The sequence below is a fragment of the Prunus avium genome, chromosome 1 (assembly GCF_965620075.1).
Source record: "Prunus avium chromosome 1, drPruAviu1.hap1.1, whole genome shotgun sequence".
Lineage (NCBI taxonomy): Eukaryota > Viridiplantae > Streptophyta > Magnoliopsida > Rosales > Rosaceae > Prunus > Prunus avium.
This window is the reverse complement of record NC_142284.1, coordinates 12,631,038-12,651,473: the sequence shown is the minus strand read 5'-3', so window position 1 is coordinate 12,651,473 and position 20,436 is coordinate 12,631,038. Positions and strand designations below refer to the sequence as shown.

The 20,436-nt window shown below is 38.9% G+C and overlaps 3 protein-coding genes across 3 annotated transcripts; 2 read left to right on the top strand and 1 right to left on the bottom strand.

Moving 5' to 3' along the window:
• Window positions 1-236: 236 nt before the first annotated feature.
• SAC3B (SAC3/GANP/Nin1/mts3/eIF-3 p25 family) lies at window positions 237-11,271 on the bottom strand. Its single transcript, XM_088244561.1, has 16 exons — window positions 11,045-11,271; window positions 10,474-10,572; window positions 9,259-9,492; window positions 8,280-8,357; window positions 7,645-7,815; window positions 6,965-7,195; window positions 6,678-6,877; window positions 6,389-6,489; window positions 5,784-5,999; window positions 5,145-5,372; window positions 4,980-5,071; window positions 4,807-4,900; window positions 3,907-3,999; window positions 2,951-3,804; window positions 2,750-2,864; window positions 237-2,121 (listed from the first exon to the last, which is right to left on the bottom strand). Exons 1-16 carry the CDS (start codon window positions 11,191-11,193, stop codon window positions 328-330), a joined length of 4,749 nt encoding a protein of 1,582 aa, XP_088100687.1. The 5' UTR covers window positions 11,194-11,271; the 3' UTR covers window positions 237-327.
• A 198-nt stretch (window positions 11,272-11,469) lies between these two features.
• LOC110748420 (peptide methionine sulfoxide reductase B5-like) lies at window positions 11,470-12,835 on the top strand. The gene is made up of 3 exons (XM_088244566.1): window positions 11,470-11,649; window positions 12,240-12,396; window positions 12,492-12,835. The coding sequence occupies exons 1-3, from the start codon at window positions 11,549-11,551 to the stop codon at window positions 12,648-12,650; spliced, it is 417 nt and encodes a 138-aa protein (XP_088100692.1). The 5' UTR covers window positions 11,470-11,548; the 3' UTR covers window positions 12,651-12,835.
• A 6,247-nt stretch (window positions 12,836-19,082) lies between these two features.
• Window positions 19,083-20,223, top strand: LOC148297346 (uncharacterized). Its single transcript, XM_088246500.1, has 3 exons — window positions 19,083-19,320; window positions 19,652-20,048; window positions 20,138-20,223. Exons 1-3 carry the CDS (start codon window positions 19,135-19,137, stop codon window positions 20,221-20,223), a joined length of 669 nt encoding a protein of 222 aa, XP_088102626.1. The 5' UTR covers window positions 19,083-19,134.
• The last annotated feature ends 213 nt before the right edge of the window (window positions 20,224-20,436 follow it).

The following is a 20,436-nucleotide window of genomic DNA, read 5'->3' as shown; positions in this document are numbered from 1 at the left end:
TGTAACTTGTTTGTAGACTACGTCAACGAGAGGGAACTCAAACCGTGATTAAAAGTCGAGCAATACCAAGTCAAATAGAAATGTCAACTCTCATAAAGATGAGGAAATGGCATTAGAAATTAGTAACGACGCTTTAATCAGAAAAGGTAGGTTTGAAAATACTTTCTCGCATATCAAGAATTAATCTATTCTTAATGTTATCCAGTTTGAAGCTTAACCCTGAAACTCGTTTGACAGATGCAAGGCAGCTTTTACTTCAAATTTCTGTTGTTACAATTGTACAAAATTCTTACGAAAAAAAATTACTAGTACAAAATTATTAGCAGATCAGAAATAAATGGACAGCTTCTCGTCTATCACATTCTGTAATATGTTACACTGTTCTAACAACATGCTTAATTTTTCAGCTCCCTTTGTTACTTCTCCAGCCATCACTATATCTCTGCCAGCATTCTCTAGTGTCCCATTTACGCGAGATGCATCGTCTATCATTGCTTGATCATCATGCATTAAACGTCTTTCATCCTCCATCTCCATCAAGTCATTTGTGTTAGGGGTCTCATGAATTTCACCATTGGGAGATGTTTCAGGAAGAGTTCGATCAGCTTCTAGCAAGGCCTGATTTCTATGGGACAAAAGAGGGCTATAGCTAGCTGCAATGACTTCATCCAGAGATGGCTGATCAAGATAATAAGGTGAAGGTCCGCTATCTTCAAGCCCCATCTTACCGAGGTTTCCAAAAGCTGTGTTAAGATGAGGACAGTCCAAGATATAAGCTGATGAAAAGGTCCCACTGGCTAAACCCATTAACCGCCAGTTGAAGATTCGTCTGAAAATCATAACCCACTTCGGAACAATGTAGCAGCACGAGTCATCGCGCTCAAGTCGACAACTTCTTTGCAACATTACATGTGCCTCTTTCATAGCAAGTGCAAGCCCCATCATCTTACTTGAATGTGTCAGGTATTCGATTAAGCCATTTTCAAGTTCAATTCTCAGGTTTTCAATCTCCTCTCCAGCATTACATCTGGGCAACCACGAAATATTGTCAGGAAAATCTGGAAGCTTAGAATCACCTAGAGCTGAAATCAATGGTTCAACTTTTTGCACTGCGCTCCATCCTATGCTTGGCAAGTACCACTTCACAACCCTGTACTCATCACTACACTCCTCGAGTAAAGCAATCTCAGGGAAAGGCCAACTGCAAGGATTTTCCCGGACAGCAGCAGCAATTTCCTTCTGTGACCGACCCAAGGCTTCATTGAAGGCAAGGATACAGTTGTCTGGACCTACTTCATAATCTTTCATTTTGTCTAGTGAATCCAACGAAGAATTCAAGTGGCTAAGAATGAGTTCACGTGTTTTTACATGATGAAGAATGGGCTGAAGAGGTGATTCACTTGCAAGCCATCTGAGCCCCTCCCTCAGTCGGCTGTCACTGAAAAACCCATCCACTTGTTCCGTTTGCTGGTTTTCAACAAGGGGAACAACTAGAAAGCTGCTTATTCGTGACTTATCCAAGTCATGGAGACCCAAATTATCAACAACTGTGGAAGAAGGATCTGCAATGTCGTTGTATGACCCACTTAAGATCAGAAGGGGCAAGCAGGAACCATAAGGTATTGACATCAGAAGGTTATGGAGCTGGACTTTTTGCAATTTCCAAGGGATGCTTTCAGATGTAAGGAACAAAATAGCACTTGCACCAGATACAGTTTCAATTAGATTATCAAAATTTGCATCCTTAACCACAGACAAATAGCAGGTCAGATCTGAACCAGGTTGGCCAGGAATCCATTTCTTCCATATTGACACACCAGGAGATGAAATTACGAGATCATTATCATCATCGTCCACATCATTTTCCAAAGGCATGAGCTTTGAAAGCAACCATGGGCCTGCTCCCAAGACATGGCTCCTCTGTCCCAGTTCACCTTCTAGACTGTTCATCTGGGAACATACAACAGTTTTCCAACAGAGGCATCTAGCATCGGGGTTTCTACTCCCTAGTATATCCGCTATTACATCTGAAACATTAAGTCTTGACCATGATTTTCCTTGCTTTTTATATCTCTCCCTCAAAATGAGATCAATGTCAAACTCACCAGATGTGCTCGGTTGCTACAAAATAGAAAATAAAAAGATGTCAAGGCTGAGATAATCATCAGTTAGATTTCTTTCCTAAACTATGTTCCAATAGTTGTAAACACAATTCTTCTAGGTGAACAAGCAAAAATAAAAACTGCACGCATTTAATGATGGAAGATTGGGTAACTGAGTAAGACATTCAGGATGAAAAGGAAGGGGTTCAAGTAGGTTAGCCAAGTGTTACACTATTTTGTGAAGATGGAGAGATGTACAAGTGAAATCTCCTCACTTCTATTTGAGATGAAAATGAACCCAAAAAATTGAGGCGTGAAAAAGAAAATCAAAATACCTTTTCTTTATTTGATAAGAAAAAATGGTTTATTAAGTGATGAGAAAAGTACATCACTGGACAAGAAGTGTAAGACAACAGTATAAAAAGAAACAATCTCTAGAGAGCCACAAATTTTTATCATCCTTCCCCAATAAAATCATTGAAGCATGCTTCATTCCACATCAATAATCACCTAACTACAGCTTCACAATCAGCATCAACAAGACAGGAATATCTCTAAAATCCGCTGCTACCAAAGCTCATAAAGACAAACTTGCAGAACAAAGCAGACAGTTAAACCTCTAGTTTCAAAAAATTGAAAAAGCTTACGTCTATCTTGAGTTGAACTGGTGGCCCCAATGATAAAGAATTCAATGCAGCGTTTGCTGCTAACTGCTTTTGCTCTCGCAGTTCCCTTAGCTTCAAAGAACGCCGCTTCCATAACCTGGTGAGAAAAAAAGTGGGAATATGAAGGGACATGATAAAAATAGCCTCAACATCCAGCAAGATAAGTACAAGAAGCTAAAGTACCTTAGTATCAACTTGAGTTTCGCCTCAGCAATTTCTTCATGTTGATCAGTTGCCATATCATCAATATTTTCTTCTTCCTGATCAAGATCTGGAGGTTCCTCATCTTCCACCTTATTAATGACCACAATTTTTCTGATTGGATGTTCCACACCATAACTATATGTATCAACTGGAGATCTGTCTTGCAGAGCTGTTTTTGACTCAATATGCAATGGCATTCCTTCCATGCCAGAATGCATGCTTTTCTCTGGAGAGTTACTGAAAAGAGCATCATAGTTTGGCTTCTCCATTGTACCAACTTTATCAGGCTGGGGTTTAAATGATGAGAAAGCCAATGGGGAAGGAGAGACAGCGGCCACCTGTTGGGGATGTTCAGTGTATTGACCAAGAATTGGTGTTTGAATTGTTTGCTGCTTTTGTCTGTAAACCTCTGGAGATGAAAAAATAGGTATTTGAATCATTTGCTGCTTTTGTCTGACATCTTTTGGGGATGAAACAGCTTCAAAATTAGGCATTTCTTCATCAACTTCATGGAAGGATTTTATTACTTCAACGGCTGGGACTTCATGGACAGGACTTTTCCTTTCAGCATATGAAACAGTTTTTGGTTCAGGCTTATTTTTCTTAATAAGCTGAATCTCATTTGTTGCTTCAGTAGACAAGGATATGAGTTGAGTAGAAGTTAAAAGATCCTTGATTATCCTTCTTGACTTTTTCATATCAACAAGCTTAGAACACTTGGTAGGATAGTCCTCATCACTATTGAGAAATGGGCCCTCCTTCACCATATATGGCTCTCGAAATGACTTTATTACAAACCCGTGATACTCTGAAAGGCTTTCAATTTCCTCTTCCTAATGTCAATCATCAAAGCACAAGCATAAGATAAAATGAAACAGTTCCTCTTTCCCCCAGAGGGTGCAAAATGGAATTCTCATCAAACCAAGGAAAGGTACCTCCAATGCTAGCCACTTGGCAATATCGGAAACAGGGATCCCTTGATTATTTTGGAGACCTGCATGCACAGAAGCAAGTGCCTGGCTTCGTAACTGGTCAAAACGGCAAACGTTGTTAGATAAAGGTACCAGCAAAAAGATCTAACATCAGCAGCAACAACCAAACTACATGGGCTGAAGATTAGTGGTCTTATTATGGTGTTATTGGAGACCTTATGACTGAATCTCACTATCTGCCACATATTATTTATGAGGACCCTTAGAGCCTAGCCGCTGTGAAAGAGGAGAAGGGGGAGAGAAGAAAGCAAAGACACCATGCTACCATGCTTTAACCCAAAAACTCAAAGCTCAATCCAAACTTCTATTCACCAAAGCTTTCCATCTGAGTACAACGTGATTCATTTGCAACTTCTTCCCTACTTGAATCAGAAAGCTACCAAGCAAACACCTCAAAAATTTAAGATCCGAGGAAACACTCGGAAAAAACCTAGGTAAACCTTCTTTTAAAAATATCCCTAAAATTCGGTACAGGTTTGGTAGAAGACTAAAATTCTACAATTGCAACTAGAATAATGGCTGAAATGCTTTTAATCCTAAACTCTCAATGACACAACGTTCAAAATTATGTTCACATCATTTCCCTTGGATGTCACAGATGAACATAAATATGTGACTGATATATCTGGAACAAAAGGAGCAAAATCTTTAATATGTTTCTTTCTATCCAGCTCAATTTTTTATAGAATCACAGACACATACTACATTGTCCACTACTTGCTGCCGTAGCAACCGAATGCCTCTCTGATAGATAAAGCAGGCCTATTTATTGCTTATGAAGTCAAAAATCCTAAATGTAATTGTGAATCAATAACACAAACTGCGAGAAAAATTTATTCATACCTTTGAGAAGTGAGCATGCATTAGGCATGCTTGGAGGTAACTTGCTTTCCTCGCAAGTCGAAAGAAGGCAATAAAATTACCAGTTCTGCAAGCTCTGCAAGAGGAAATGAATTTGATGTTTATATTCCAGTCTACAACAAAACCAGAAAATACATTTGAAGGGAAGTGAGAACCTTGCTACATCACGTGCAAATAGAACCTCTGAAGTTTGTCTTATGTCTGGGGTCATCTTTGCAAGATCAAGGGAGAGCTCTGCAGGTTCAACCTAGCAGGAATCCATTATTTTCAGACAACAAATTGAAACATGTACAATGGAGTGACTACTGCAGGAGACTTACCATATACCCAGGATGTTTGTCCAGCTTGAGAAGGGCATAGTAACCTCGAAATTCTTTTTCCGTAGGAATGTTTATTCCTTTCTTTCTGTGATCATCATACAATTGGAACAATTCAACAGATGTTTTATTCATCTGTTCAATATTGAGGTGTGCGTCAAACCCCTCCGCAAAGCCCTCTCCTCTTGAGTATTCGCATAATTCATGCATGGCAATTATATGAAGTCTTATCTGAAACCCAATGTGTAACTATCAGTCAAACAGAGCTTTGCATATATCATGAAGGAGAATAAAAAAAAACTATTCAATGAAAAACTTCCATTGTCAAGATAATAATTAGTTGAAATAGATAGAAGGTTTAAAGGAGTTTCTGAGTTACTTATATATAATAATAAAAACAACAAAAAAGAAAGAAAGAAAAACAGAAGTATATGAGAATAATTTAACTGGTAGCATGGGCAGCCTATGAAAATGGACCTGAGAAAACTATATGCAAAAGCCATAAGAATTAGTGAATTGCTTGTCCATCCTACCATTCTAACCTAATCATATTCCTTTCATGTTCACAAAGTTACGATGATGTAATTATGTAAATAGCAACAGCAGATCATGCAAACAGGAAGAAAATTAAAGAGGACTCACCATTTGCTCCAGCATAGTAATAGCCTCTTGGTTAAAAATGTGTTGCATTCTCAAATCCATTCGGATTGCTCGCATCCTATCCCATAAGAAGTTATATATGCTAAGAAACCTATCATTGTAAGGCTGATCGAGCAAATTGAGCAAATAATCAATTGTCTTCTGCAGGATCGGCATCGGTCTTATCAAGTTTGCATCTCGCTCGGCTGTTCTGTTATACTGTGTATGAATGACATGTGAACATCCATCATGCTTCATCTTATCAACAAAGTAATTTCTAGGGGCAAAAGGACAATGGCCTCAAAGAGAAAAATATAAATAATATATATCATATATGAGGGATCCTCCAATAAGCTTATATGAGTGACCCACTTGGCATTGTATTTCAACTATCCAAACAGTTGATTATTCATAGATCATCTTTGAAAACTTGAAAAATAGACCGTTGAATCATTGAAATACAATATGTTGTGGGGCCTACAAGGGCCTCCCTCAAATAAGGGATTTTTCAATTGAAGCTTTATTTGAGGGATCTTTCAATTGAAGCTCCCTCATACATATATTTTACATTTTTTTGGGGGAGACGGACGTAGCAGCACAAAGAATACCTTTTTAACTGCAAGGGATATGCTTGTTTGATTTCTATCCCCATCCAAGCGCTCATACTGATCAAGGTCCCCTTTCCTTTCTCGTTCTGCCCTTTCTGACTCTGAAACATTAAGGAAAATTCTTGGTCAGGACTGAAAGTCTCGTACTCTTCTAGCATAAAAGAAGAAAGTCAATGATATAAATTACTACAAATCTGGGTTCTTAATATTTTTGTTCATATTTCCTTGCTTATGAACCCTCGGTATTTCAGTTGACACTAACACTTAGTATCTTGGTTGAGAGGCACACCTGGACACATATCTGGGCATAACCCAATGATGACACCAGACAATTCCACACCTTCATACTCCAATAAAGCATTGCCATCAGTACCATCCATAGCCATTTCAGTAGAAACCCCCTGCTCTACAATGTCAGGATTGTTTGGAAGAGTTTTTGTTAATTCAACCCTGAACCGGGCTAACCGCTTTGCCTTGGCTTGCATTTCTCTGCAAATTACATCAGGGAAAAAAAATTAGAAAACCTCAAACTTGGGAAAGTATGTAAAAATATAACTAACACACCTAAGATTTTACCGTTCAGTACCATCTTCAGTGGCATAAGAGTTCCCGTTAAAGACTTGATCCTCAGGAAGTAGAGGAGGTGACCTCGTTCTTTTGGCAACCGGGATGCTCGTCAAATTGCTTGCAGCAGCTTCCGAAATAGTATTGCTTGGAGAGTCCAAAGATCTTTGATGTACCCGAGAATCACAAGTACTAAAACTGGCATTTGATCCATTATTCAACATAACAGGTGACACAGAAGGCCTGGAAAGGGAAGCACATACTAGCCTCACTCAGATTTTTCTTCCCTTGTTTTGGGGATGCAAAAGGCGATATGCCCATACAAATTCCATTAAGAAAAGTAACATATTTTGTAAGTGCCTAAAATTTCATTCAATTTCTCATTCCTAAAGTTCCACTATCACTTCAAAGGAAATAACCTCCTAGATGCATTGTTTGTATAAACAAATTGTTCCTTTTATACAAGAAGAAGATAATAAGAACTCCTTTACTTCTCTCCTTATGCATTGAACAATACATCTTAATCTTTTTTGTGGCTGCCCACCACTACAGAAAGTGCACCCTAATTTGTCTTCATAAATTGTAGATATTAAGGTGTCTACTAATATTAGCTAATATAACTTTTATAGTCATTTTGAGGAAAATGAGAGTATTCATGGACAACTTCATTAGTACGGGGTAAAAATGGGAACCTTGTTCGTTTTGGGACTTGAACACCGTCATGTTTGACAGGAAAATTTCTACCAGACGCATAAGAGCCCTCAAAATGTGATACTAGAGAAGGTCCCTGATGAGCCTGCAACTCAGCATGATCTTCTAGCAACTTTGGCTGATTTTCCATTCCAGAGGAGGAAAATGCACGCCTATATAGAAAACAACAGCCTAATCAAAGAAAGATCACTATGAACAAAAAGTGAGGTATTGAATAAAGTTATCTTACAGATTAAAGCCATGTAGAAAAGTGACACACATAAGGCAACCATGCATTTCACCATTAATAAAAGATGAAGAATGTAACTATCGGGGAGAAAAAGATGTTCAAAGTAAAATGACTTTTCTTTTCTATGATGATTCCCTAGCAATGAGCAGACAGGAAAACATAATGAGACCAGTATTTTTGGAGATAACATAGCCAAACTATTATGTTCTTGCATCAAAGTCTCCACCCAAAACATAGTTTCCCAAGTCCCATACATAAAAGTGTTACAAAAGCATACAAAATATGATTTTCAAAAGATTAATAGTTTAAAACTCACCAGACCAACAGTTTAGAACTCACCAGACCATTTGACATACACACACACACGGAGTTGAACTTGGAACTTACCCTTCTACTCCAACAAAAGGATGCAAATCCTCATAAGAGACCAAGGGAGGCGATCGTATTCTTGGAGTAACTAAGTGACTGCACAAATTTACAGGCAAATCTGAGGGGCTACTGGATTAAGCAAACTAAAGCAGAACTAATAAGGCAAGAAAGAAAAGGAAAATCAAAGCAGTCTTTCAAGGAGCACATTGATGCAGACATCATTGAAACTTCCTTTTAATAGAGTCTGGAGCAGATTTCCTTTTTTGTTGTTAGTTTCCTAATTTATTTGTTAGTTTCAGAAGGATTTCTGGTTTTCTAGAAATCTAAGTTTCCTGATTTATTTAGGATTGGTTTGTTTTCCTATTCCTCTGTGGATTAGGATTTCTGTTCTAGTAAAGGATTTTATTCCTATTGTCTCTAGGTTTAGTTTACTATAATTACAGCCCATGTAGTTCATTGGAACATAGTTGAGTTATTGAATTAAAGTTTAGTTTCCAGAGATTGGAATTCTGTTGTGATGCCCCCCCCCCCCCCCCCCCCCCGGAGTGATTCCAGACCTCTCTCTTTATTCATCTAATTTTCTGTTTTTCACTGTTTTTGCTTCCACTAATCTGCCTAAATCTACAATTCACCTATATCCTACATCACATATCCTCATGGAAACTATTTAACCTCAAGTATAAAAGCAAAAGAAACAGTAAATCTCTTCTGTTATGACTCTCAATGGTAATTGCATACATGACCACAAGAAAGGTAGAAAACATATATTAGCATAATTATGAACAGTATAATCAACACAGTTCATATCATTAAAGTTAATGGACTGGACCAAAGTAAAGATTGCAGTCATATAGCACAGTTTTATTTGCAGCTACAGAAACACAGTTTGACAGCTAGAGTAGGTAGGTTGAAGTAATGCAATTTTCAAATGAAAATAAGTGCAAATTCAACATATACAGAACAACATGACAAACCTAACAAGAAAGAAAGGACTTACCTCCTAGGGACACCTTGAGTGGAATATCTTATATTTTCATCATTAGACATAAAGGGAGGAGATCTGGCCCCTTTTGTGTCTTGGAATCTGGCAATCTTGGCCGTAACACTAGTTCCAGAATTACGAGAAACAACAAATGATGTGACGGCAGATGGCCTTTCTTGAGCCTGGGTATCATAATTTTTGAAAAAGGATCTCTGCTCATCATCCCAACTCGGATGAGATTCCGTGGACCTGGGAGCAAAAAATAGCTGCCAATATGAGTTATGACATTTTATGATTTAACATGAGCAGTGACCAGGTACCATAAAACACAGGAGTCACATTAAACACAAATGACCAATTACATGATAACAAATGCATGTATGGAAATGCAAAGCCCAAAATCAGTATCGCTAAACATATGTAACAGATAAATATATATGAGGACCAATATAATTATGGTGCACCTGGAACTCGCAAAGTGGCCCACTGACTGCATTTTCAGGACTTGGGTTTAGGGTTTAGGTGGGCATTTGTTTAATAGAGTTATACAGCATCTAAACAACCATTAGCTCAGATTCTAGGTTTAATTTCTAATCAAACTATTGCATGTGTCAATTTCCCCTGCTTGCTCACCTCCTTAACTAATATATCTTTCAGAAGAAAAGGGAAAAAGAAAACTAATTTTTTGTACACTATGTAGGCCAAAACGCAAAAATATGTATACATCCCCATGGTTTTGAACTACAGTAAACTTTTAAGTGGGTAACTATTTTCTTGACACGTTAAACCCAAAAATTAAATGCGCATACGCCTCAGGCACTCACCACTTTAAAACCACATGCAAAACCTACTCACCAATAGTATAAGAGATGCTAATTGGTTTTCTCGAATAATCTGAAAAGTTGAAGAGATGAAACAGGAGGAGCCACATTTATGGAGTATAGATACTCCCACATTTGTCAATGGAGCATCCTTGTGAAGGTACAATAAAATATTGCTGCGAGTATAATTATGTACTCAGTATTGGTTTTTATGCATAACTGAGCACATTCGTACATAAATGATTTACCACAGCACCACATTTACTGTCACATATGCATATAAATAAATCATACACGAAAAGGATTTTGTGACAGAATTGAGACAGATAACAAAGAAAAAAAGCATAAACACTAAGAGAAACACCGATTAATAAATTTAGAGGTTTACAATTATAAGGGTCGTCGTTACCTATGGACTCCTGCAGATGGGTAAGGATGACTTGGAGCAGGACGAGCACCTTGAAGGGCCAAATACGGTGAATGCAGCTTCCCTAGAGCTTCGGGTCCCCTATTATCAAAGGAAAACCATCAGTTTGTAATACATAACCAAAACCCAAATGCTCAATGACTATTCAAGCACAGGCTTTTACACAGCTCTTGACATTAATCCAGACTTGCACATGACCCTCAAACCCAAAGATGCAGTATACAGATTTAAAAAGTTGCCATAAGCTGTTTTTACAGAATTTGATTCAACAAGCATCCTAGAATACAAATTTGATCATAACAGTACATTCTTTTTCTTTACTCTTCTATTCATACATTCCTTTAAAACCTAGCACATAGTTGGGCACAAAACTCTGAGCCTTTACCCAAACTTCTGTAGTATGCTTAAACTCAGAAAAGGCAAATTTAATATCTGAAATTCTAAAAGGGATTGAGAAAATACAAAATCCAAAAAGATTGATACTTTGAAATCTTTTCTAGAATCCAGCACAAACCCATGTGAGCAACAATCATGAAAGATCGAGAGAGCGAACCTGGAAGGTGATCGAAGTGGTGCAGAGGCGGAAAAAAGAGGGGTGGTCGGTGGAGAGGGTGAAGGAGGTCGACCACTAAAATTTCCGAAAGATGGTTGTGCTTTCGGCGGTTCAGTTGGCCCTGACGCCTTCCCAAACCCCGAGTACATTGGTGTTTCAGAGTGTCTTCTTGTTAATTTTTTGTTTTCTTTTCTTGTTTCAAACTTTTCAACTCGCAGAAAAAGAAAGCCAGAAGATTTTTGAGCTTTGGAGCACGAAACGCAAAGAAACGCCGTCGTCTTAACGGGCCAGATTCAAGCCCAACTCAAAACCATCTGTTAGTATTGGGCCTCCAATTATACAGGCCTACATCACATCACAGCACATGGATAAATCCTTATCCGCTTTGATGCAAAAAAGAAAAGCCCACGTGGTTGATTTTCCGTCCATATTCATTTTCCCGGAAATCTACATCAAGAACTTTCCCAGAAAATCCATCTCAATCATTGAGTGCGGACTGTGGGAATGGCTGCACCAGGACCAGGGTCAGTTCAGAAAGCAGAGGAAGAATGGCGCGCTATTCTCTCCCCTGAACAGTTTAGGATTCTACGCGAGAAGGGGACAGAGTAATTCCTACTCTTTCTTTTTTTCTTCCTTAAAAAGATTTTTTTTTTTATCATCATATACGCTATGATTTATTTAGTTATGTCTCATATGATTTGTGGCCTTTCATGGGTTTTAGCTCTTTCTGGCTTTTGTGATTAGTCTGATTGCTTACAGAGATTTTATTAACCTTTCATTAATTTTGAGAGATTAAATTTTTTGCCTTTTTGTACTTACTGCACAAATAAATGCCTTTTGACTTTTTTTTTCTTGGTATATATTTATTTTCCTTTCATTTGTTGAAATATAATTGTATTTCCTTGATTTAATTCTTAGAATATGTAATGCAAAGCTTGTAGCAGAGTTCCAAAGTCTGATATTTTGTATTTCCTACACAACCATAGCATCAGTGATCATTTGGCAGAAGGCTTTATGGGATGGGTTTTAGTGTTTTTCCTTGTTGTATCTTTAGATTTAGATTAAAGAGGGGCAATAATTATCCCAGTGAACAATTGCTATCTAGTTCCTTCACCAGAATTTGGGGACAAGCAGTTGCATACAAATGAATAGGTTAAATGAGACTTGCTTATCATTGGAGTTTGATGACATACAGGCTAAAATTCACTGGGGAATATGACAAGGTTTTTGAAGAAGGGGTTTACAATTGTGCTGGTTGTGGAACACCGCTTTATAAGTCAACTACCAAGTTCGACTCTGGATGCGGTTGGCCTGCATTCTATGAGGGTCTGCCTGGAGCCATAAACCGCTCTGTAAGCTTCTAACTTTCTATTTCTAAGTTTGTTAAAGTTATTGCCCTATGCATTTTGCTGAAATTTTATAGAACTGAAGCAACTCTGTGTTTCAGCCTGACCCTGATGGGAGGAGAACTGAGATCACATGTGCAGCTTGTGGTGGTCACTTGGGCCATGTTTTTAAAGGGGAGGGGCACAAGGTGCCGACCGATGAACGCCATTGTGTCAACAGCGTTTCGATCAAGCTTGTTCCGGAGAAGTCTACACTGTGAAGTCTTCTGATTAAGTTTGTTTTGTACACTTAAAACCTTAGTGTGGTTCTTGCCTTGCTTGAAGACCAAGATTGATAATCTGATATGCAGTAATTGTTAGTAAGTCGAGGGTGAGCGATGAATGATGTGTTATAATTTTAACTAAGATGGCAATAAAACCTCTTTGTGTTTAGTTTCTTGTTTCATGGCCTGCTGTGTTATATGAATAGTCAGTTTTCAGCGCAATTCCAAATTTATTTTAAGAGTAAATTTCACTTTATACAGGAAGTTTCCTGAAATTCAGTGTCATGACCCGATTCGAAAATAAGGAATATTTCCGAATCATGGTGTGAGTCATATTATAGTCATAAGAATAAAATCCTACAATCATGATATGATTGTGAAATAGAGCCACAAATAATACAAATTTACTTAACAACACAAAATCAGAGTCGCAATAGCTCGTAGTTAAATACAAATTAAGATTTTTATCAAACAGTTGACCACTTACAATTATTAATTACACAAATCAACAACAAAAACCCAGCAGTTTAGTTAAAACTCGCTTTCTTAAACTTCTTCTTTAATCTTATACAATCTATTAGGATATGAGCATTCTAATATCCAGTAGAGTACCATCAATCCCCTTAAGGTTAACTATCACAGTTAATCAAAGTGTCATGCATAAAAAAACACAAAATATATAAATTATGCAATCAGACCAGATAAATAAATTTGCATATGCAGTGATGCCATGAAACTCACTCCCTTCTAATCCCACTAATTCATATCTTAGGGCAACAAGTCTGCATGTCCCATACCATGAATTTTACCACTGTGGCTCCGAATACCCTAAAATAAAAACTAGTGCATGTCCGTCCCTTAACCCATTTTTCTTTTGTTTATGAATTTCTCAACTTTCACTTTTCATTAGAGGCCCTGGTCCCATCACCTCAATATATTCCACATTGTTTTTACTCATATATATCTATTGAGGCTAAAAAAAATCCATGGTTGGGCCCGAATAAATTCCTGGCCTAAGACGATATATTATTGGAAAAAGGCCCAATTTGAGGTGCACAGAAGTTTGCCGTGCACGAGCCATATCCTACATGCCATGCCAAATAAAAATCTATCACGCTAGAAACTGGGGTAAAATTATAAGGATGCATTTAGTTTTGCAAATCCACGCCAATTATCGTATCAAGCGTTATGCTTAAAAGCATGCCAAGCGACACACCGTGCCAAGCGGAAAATTATTATCCCATAACAAGTCTAAGTGGGCCCAAGCCACTCAAATGCCCGGGGCTTGCTTGAGTGGGTTGTGGTATGGATGGTAATGAGTTGTCATGGGGCCCATCGGCGGGTTGAAAAATGGAAGTCTTGGGTCGCTTGGGGGCCTCGGGACTCAAGCCCATTTTTTAGGCCCAAACGTGGGTAAGCACAAGAGAGAGAATAGCCCACCACCTTAGTGAAAAATAGCCCACTATCTCTAATAGTCCACAAAGCCCAAAATATTTGGTAAACTTAGCCCACTAGTTAAATAACTTGACCTTCCATATTAAAAGGCCCATGCAATTTGAATAAATAAGGTCCAAGGCCCTCAGCATGTGGCTGAAACAGAAAGCCACGAAGGGACCAAAGGATCCACAGGAGGAGGGGCTGCCAGGAGGTTCCCCATGGGAGGAGCAAATTCCAAGCAAAAGCATTAAAGGGGCCAAAGGATGTTGGGGCGCAGGGGAGGACGCCATCCCTTGAACCAACATGTATACTGACAGGACCCGACCCAAATTCCACTTTGGAATCCGAGCCGAACCCTGTGCGTGTCCGACACCTGGCAAGTGCCGAGCACAAATGACCAAATTGCCCTTCTAGTCAAATTTCAAAAACAACTGGGGTTTGACTTTTGTCGAAAAACTCAACAGAGTCTCTCCTGAAACGGACCAAACCCAAGATTACACCTGTCAAACATGCATATAGAAATATACACTAACTGCCAGCAAACAAAAATTTACATACTAACAGTTAGACAAGTGTTCTAGGGCAATATCAGAGCTCTACACAGATTAGGTTACAAGTATAAAATAATTAAACAAGGCCCTACTTTGTCAAGGAAGGTGGCGGATGATGGACTCGGCCCGGTTGTGGCTCACTGTGCACGCTTACTGCCTAGGGACGCAAAACATTTAAAGGGTGAGTGGACCAGAAACAAAGCTTTAGAAAAATAGCATAAAAACATACTAACCCCACTGTAAAAACTGTTATAAAAACTAAATCATTTCTTATATAAATACTCGTACTGGAATATATATATATATATATATATATAATTAATCACATACTTGATCAAACATTAAATCATTGAAAGCATTGAAATCAACTTTTAATCTACCACCTAGGTGTACCCATTTATTGTTCTGTCAATTCCATATAATCCGTCAATTCCTTAGTTCCGTCAATTCCTTATGTTTCCGTCAATTCCTCTTTAATTCGTCAATTCCATTCTCGTGCCACCGAAATGACACATTCTCGCAGATTTCGATGACGCAAGGTCAACCCAAACCGCAATCTCGTAGGATTCAGGGGACACTAGGTCAACCTTATCCGCAATCTCGCACCTCACGGTCAGGGCGTCCCCGCAACTCGTGGGGCAGTGTCAAGCATGCTGACCTAACCGAAGGCAACAGGGTGTCCGTCGACACCATTATAACCGAAGGCAACAGGATGTCCGTAGACATCATCATGATCGAAGGCAACCATTTAAATCTGAAGGCAACATATTTATCGAAGGCAACCTTAATTAATCTTGGATACCTATGGTGGTTTCTAAGAAAAATATAGTTTTAGAAAATAATTTAACGAGAAATAAAAATAAATTCTTATTTGACTCTGAACTCTGCTGCCCTTTTATTTGTTAACTATCTAAAACTTTAGTATGCCAAAAATCTCTAGGCGCTCTCAACTTGGCAGCATGTAAAATATAAAAATAAAACATAAAACATATAAAAGCGATAAATCAAGCTATTAAAACTCTGATCAATGAATAAACTCATTCAAGATCAAATAATAAGATTAAACTGCATAAATTCATTTATGAAAACAAAAAGGTCCACTCACAGATACTCTGAGCTAGTTGGACCCTTTGAAGGTCCCTCCTGCGGGTCACTTGGCGCCTGGGTGCCTGTATTACCATCAATATATTTTATTAAAAACTCTGCTCAGTAATATAATATTAAATTAAAAACCCTGACCCCCGACTCCTAAAAGTCCGTGCATCAACTTAAGGATCATTCCTATGCCCACATTAGCTTTCATCTCACTGGGTACAATTTAAAAGCATCTAGGGACTCAAAAGCGATAAAGTCCCAAAAAGTCAACTCGGGACCCCTTGGGGTCCCCGACCTCAGAATTCCATTCCAATCGTTCCTATAGGTCCCGATAAGCCTAGGACACATGTCTCGAGAGTTTGGTCTCGATCAGACAATCAGATTGCTCACGACCGCACGATCGGACGGACAAACGATTTCCCGTAATACTAACCCTAGGGTTGGCCTTTTCGGAGTATCCAGGACTCCGATTTACGATCCGTCAAATCTTACACGATCCTGAAATTACCTAGAACAACATACTCCAGTTTGACTACGATCCAACGGCCCGAACGTATTGAACCCGGAAATCGCACACTATGCGAGATCCGTTCGGGGTTCAAACGTTATCCGAATTGAGATCCGCGAAAACCTACGCGCTCGTGAGGACACAGGGATCATTCTAGGACCACGAGTGATCCCTGCTACCTGGCCCACGCGCCTGCAGCGCGTGGGTGTGCTTAACAATTTCCGGTGACCGGATTTTTTCCACAACATCGGCCCAAACTCCTATCCTAGGTAATATACCCTATTTGGAACCACTTTTGTTCTTGGACTATGGCCAAAAAGTGGCCGGAAGTGGCTGAAATCGGCGACGCAAATCGGCCGAATTTCAATTCGAAATTTAACCTATCAAACCTCAAAATCTCTCCAATCCTACCTAACCATCAGCTAGTTCGTGAAAAATAGCTAGAAATCCATACCTTACTCGCTTGATTTGGTGGTCGGAGGAGAGAGAATGAGAGGCTTGAAATTCGGGGAAAAACCAGCCAAATCCGAGCTGTTTCCGGCGGCTGGAGCTGTCAACGGAGGCGGCGCAAGTCTGGGGTGTGGCGGCGGGGTTGGGCTGGTCCGATCTTGGCCAGTTTCGTGTCAGGCAGCGAGGTGGGGTGGTGGCTATGGAGGTTTGGAGGGGCTGCTGGAAAATTTTCTAAAGGGGTGAGGGGTTTGCGTGAGGAAGAAGGGAGTGAGGAGAGAGAGAAGCAGATTTTCAAAACGATCTGATTTTCATAAATTACCAATTTGCCCTTTTTTCGTACTTTGCTCGTAACTTCTTCGTTACAAGTCCACTACGTGTCTACGAAGTCTTTTTGTCGCGCTCTACGCAACGGTACAAACGGATTTCCCAAATTCTTTCCCAGTCAAAAAGTCAACTTAAAACGGAGTAAAATATTCCAAGGGTAGTTTAGTCTTTTCCTTCATTTAATTAATAATTAAATATTAATTAAGGTTTGGGTTGTTACATATACCCACTTTCTTTCCTTCATTAGATTTGGCCTGGGGGGAGAAAGGAAGAGAGGAAAGGAAATAGGTGAAAGTAGAAACCCTCCTCAGAGGCAGCCGCGGGAAGAGGGGGCCTTGAGCTCCCAAAACCCTTGATTTTATGCAAAGAAGCAGAGTTGACTTCACCAAAAGAAGATGATTGGAAGGATGAGGAGAGAAAGTAAGGGAAGAACTTGGCAAAAATAGGATGAAAGCCATTAGGGTTTCTTGAAGAAGAACCATTCCCAGCAGCTATAAATAGGACCCCTTCTACCCAACACAGAACAACCCACAACCTTCAGAGAGCAAGCTTTCTCTCTCACTTGCAAACTCAGCAATTTTTCGTGCCATCCTTGCCCCTTTTCCTGCTTCCCCTGTTTTTTTGCAGATCGACAGAAGTTTTGACAGAATCACTGTCAAGCTGCCGTAAGCTACGAAAATCACCAAAAACTCTCCACCAATCCACCTTAGAACCTCTCTTCCCTTCCATTAGAACCTCTGTCCTTCGTAGGAACCTACAACTCTCTCTCATAAAGTGCTAAACCCATGATAATTTTGCTCCCATGCCACATGCTTCTCATGCCAGGCCCAAAAGTTTACCTACAAGCATGAAGAAATTATTTGTAAGTTGCTGTTGTTTTGGTTGGTGAAGATAACCAAAATACTTCCAAAAGCCTTGCTGCCCTTTCGAAGCATTTTGGGGCTTAATTTTCGAACTCAGACAAAGGGGACAATTTCATCAGCCCAGCCCATTTGCTGCCGGAAGAAAAAGTCCCCTACAATATCTAAAGCATTCTCCCACCCCTTAGATATACCTTAAACTACACACATGCCCAACACAACTGTATTTATGATGCAAATGTAATCCAGTGCAAACATCATTTATCTGTGTGAAATAATAATACAAATAATAACAATAATATTTCAGGCTTAATCACAAGAATAATAATATTCACCCAACGTCAAATAATATTCACCAAGCAAAGTAACAATAATATTCATATTTATAGTATTATATAAGCACCAAGATTAAAAGTGACATAGCTCAAGTAACAATAATATTCATATTTTTATCTAATCTAAATTATAGAGAGGGGGATTCAAATTCGAGTGCAGAATAGAGAGCACATCCACTCTAGCAAACTTGGATAAGCCCATATCTACATTATTAGCTCTTATAACTTCCATGTTTTCATGGGCACTAATTATCGTAAGAGCATGTCCAGCGAGGGGCTGAGCCCAAGGCTGGGGGGGGAGGGGAAAAAAAATGAAGCTCCAGCGGTCAGCCCAAGCCCAGGCAACTTGGGGGTCCCACCAACTCGGGCTGGCCCGAAGGCCAGTTCAGCCTGAGGTCCAATTCGTGGGTTGGGTGACGTAAGCGCTGACGTCAGCGAGCGGAATCAAATTTTTTTAACGTTGGCGCATGCAATGCACGTGCCAACGGTAAAAAAATTTGAATTAGCTTGCGCTAACGTCAGCCCTGCGCGAGCACCAACGGCTAGAAGACAGGTGTCGTAACCTGGGCGCTCCGATCTTCTTCTCTCCTCCAATCCAACGGCTAGCATTTTTTTGGCAATAAAATTATGAAAAAAAATCGAATTTTAAAAAAAAAAATACTAAAAAATTCTGATTTTTTTTCTTCTATAAATACCTATCAATACCCTTCACTTTCAAGACCAATCCTTATACATTTTATTCTACTTCTACTATTATTCACTCTTTATTCAACATTTTCCTCTCTTTCACCTTGTATTTTTTTTCTTCTTATTTTTATGGCTTCTTCTATCGAAACCGGAGGGGCGTGGAGCACCATGAAAGATGTTTCCTTGTGTGAGGCTTGGCTCCAAGTTTGTCATTGTCCCGTGACAGGCAATGAGATGAAATTTTTTCATATGTGGAAAAAAATTCATGCCGAATTTTGTGAAAAAATTCTGGGGTCGACTCGTACGGAAATGGCATTATCTAGTAGATGGAAAATTCTGAATAAAGAGTTGGGAAAATGGAGAGATGCGTTGTCAAAAGCGATGGAAAACTGTAGAAGCGGGGAAAATCGTACTAACGAGGTAAGTATTTTGTAATTTTCGTTTCATTAAGTTTAATGTCCTAATTTATATATTTTGTTAATATTTCGTGCAAATTAAATATTTTGTTCATATTTCTTGCATTTTAAATATTTTGTTAATATTTCTTGCATTTTCAATATGTTGTTAATATTTTTTGCATTTTTAATATGTTGTTAATATTTCTTGCATTTCCAATTGTTTCTTAATATTTCTTGCACTTCCAATTTATTTGTACGGTTAATTGCATTTCCATTTGTTTTTTTTTTTGGTTACTTGCATATCCAATATATTTTAAATATTTCTTGCATTTCCATTTTTTTTTGTTAAATAGATGATTCAAGCACAGATGTGGTTCGGTGCAACTGGGGGTGGCAAAAAAAGTTTCAACCATCATGAATGTTGGGAGGTGGTGAAATATTGCAAATGCTTCATAATTATTCCCACGGGTCCCGCCGTTGTGTTAAACGAGACGCCACTCCGTGATTCAATGACATCGGAGTCACCTCTAGATTCCCCTATGAGTGAAGACTCACCCATCGAAAAGGAGCCGAGGCCCATTGGCCGAAAGGCTGCGAAGGCAAAAAAAGCGGGTAATTCAAGTAATAGTACTTCAAAGTTTTTGGAGGAAATTGCAAGGCAAAATGCCATAAGAATTGAACTGGAGCAAAAACGCCAAGATAACGAGATGGCAATTCAAGCCGAGTTTTCACGAGAAAGGGAGTATTTGCGCAAAAAAGATACGGAGAAGACGGATCGGAAACCATGGCGATGGATACAAGCCATATGTCCCCTGAAACAGAACAATTTTGGAAGCTAGAACGCAGGGATGTTATGAGAAGAAAAGGACTTTTCCAAGATGATGGGCCTAGCAACACGGATTGGTTAAATGATGAAAATCATTAAATTAGTTGGCATACCTTTTATGTATTTGTATTTTTCATGTTTTCTATTAAAGTTGTTGTAATTCATGTTTTTAATTTTAGTAGTAGTAATTCTTAATGACTTGTATTGGATTTCTTTATTTAATAAACAAAGCATTCAATAAAAGACCTTTTTATTCAATATATTCCATACATCAAACAAAACATAATTAAAATAAAAAAAACTACAAACCAC

Coding starts and splice junctions, on each gene's coding strand:
- LOC148297346 (XM_088246500.1), top strand. CDS start 19,135: ATGAAATTTTTTCATATGTGGAAAAAAATTCATGCCGAATTTTGTGAA. Junction 19,321..19,651: donor GGGAAAATCGTACTAACGAG/GTAAGTATTTTG, acceptor TTTGTTAAATAG/ATGATTCAAGCACAGATGTG. Junction 20,049..20,137: donor ACGAGAAAGGGAGTATTTGC/GCAAAAAAGATA, acceptor TTTGGAAGCTAG/AACGCAGGGATGTTATGAGA.
- SAC3B (XM_088244561.1), bottom strand. CDS start 11,193: ATGTACTCGGGGTTTGGGAAGGCGTCAGGGCCAACTGAACCGCCGAAA. Junction 4,901..4,979: donor TTTGCACGTGATGTAGCAAG/GTTCTCACTTCC, acceptor TTCCTCTTGCAG/AGCTTGCAGAACTGGTAATT. Junction 4,000..4,806: donor TGCATGCTCACTTCTCAAAG/GTATGAATAAAT, acceptor CGTTTTGACCAG/TTACGAAGCCAGGCACTTGC.
- LOC110748420 (XM_088244566.1), top strand. CDS start 11,549: ATGGCTGCACCAGGACCAGGGTCAGTTCAGAAAGCAGAGGAAGAATGG. Junction 11,650..12,239: donor CTACGCGAGAAGGGGACAGA/GTAATTCCTACT, acceptor GATGACATACAG/GCTAAAATTCACTGGGGAAT. Junction 12,397..12,491: donor CTGGAGCCATAAACCGCTCT/GTAAGCTTCTAA, acceptor TCTGTGTTTCAG/CCTGACCCTGATGGGAGGAG.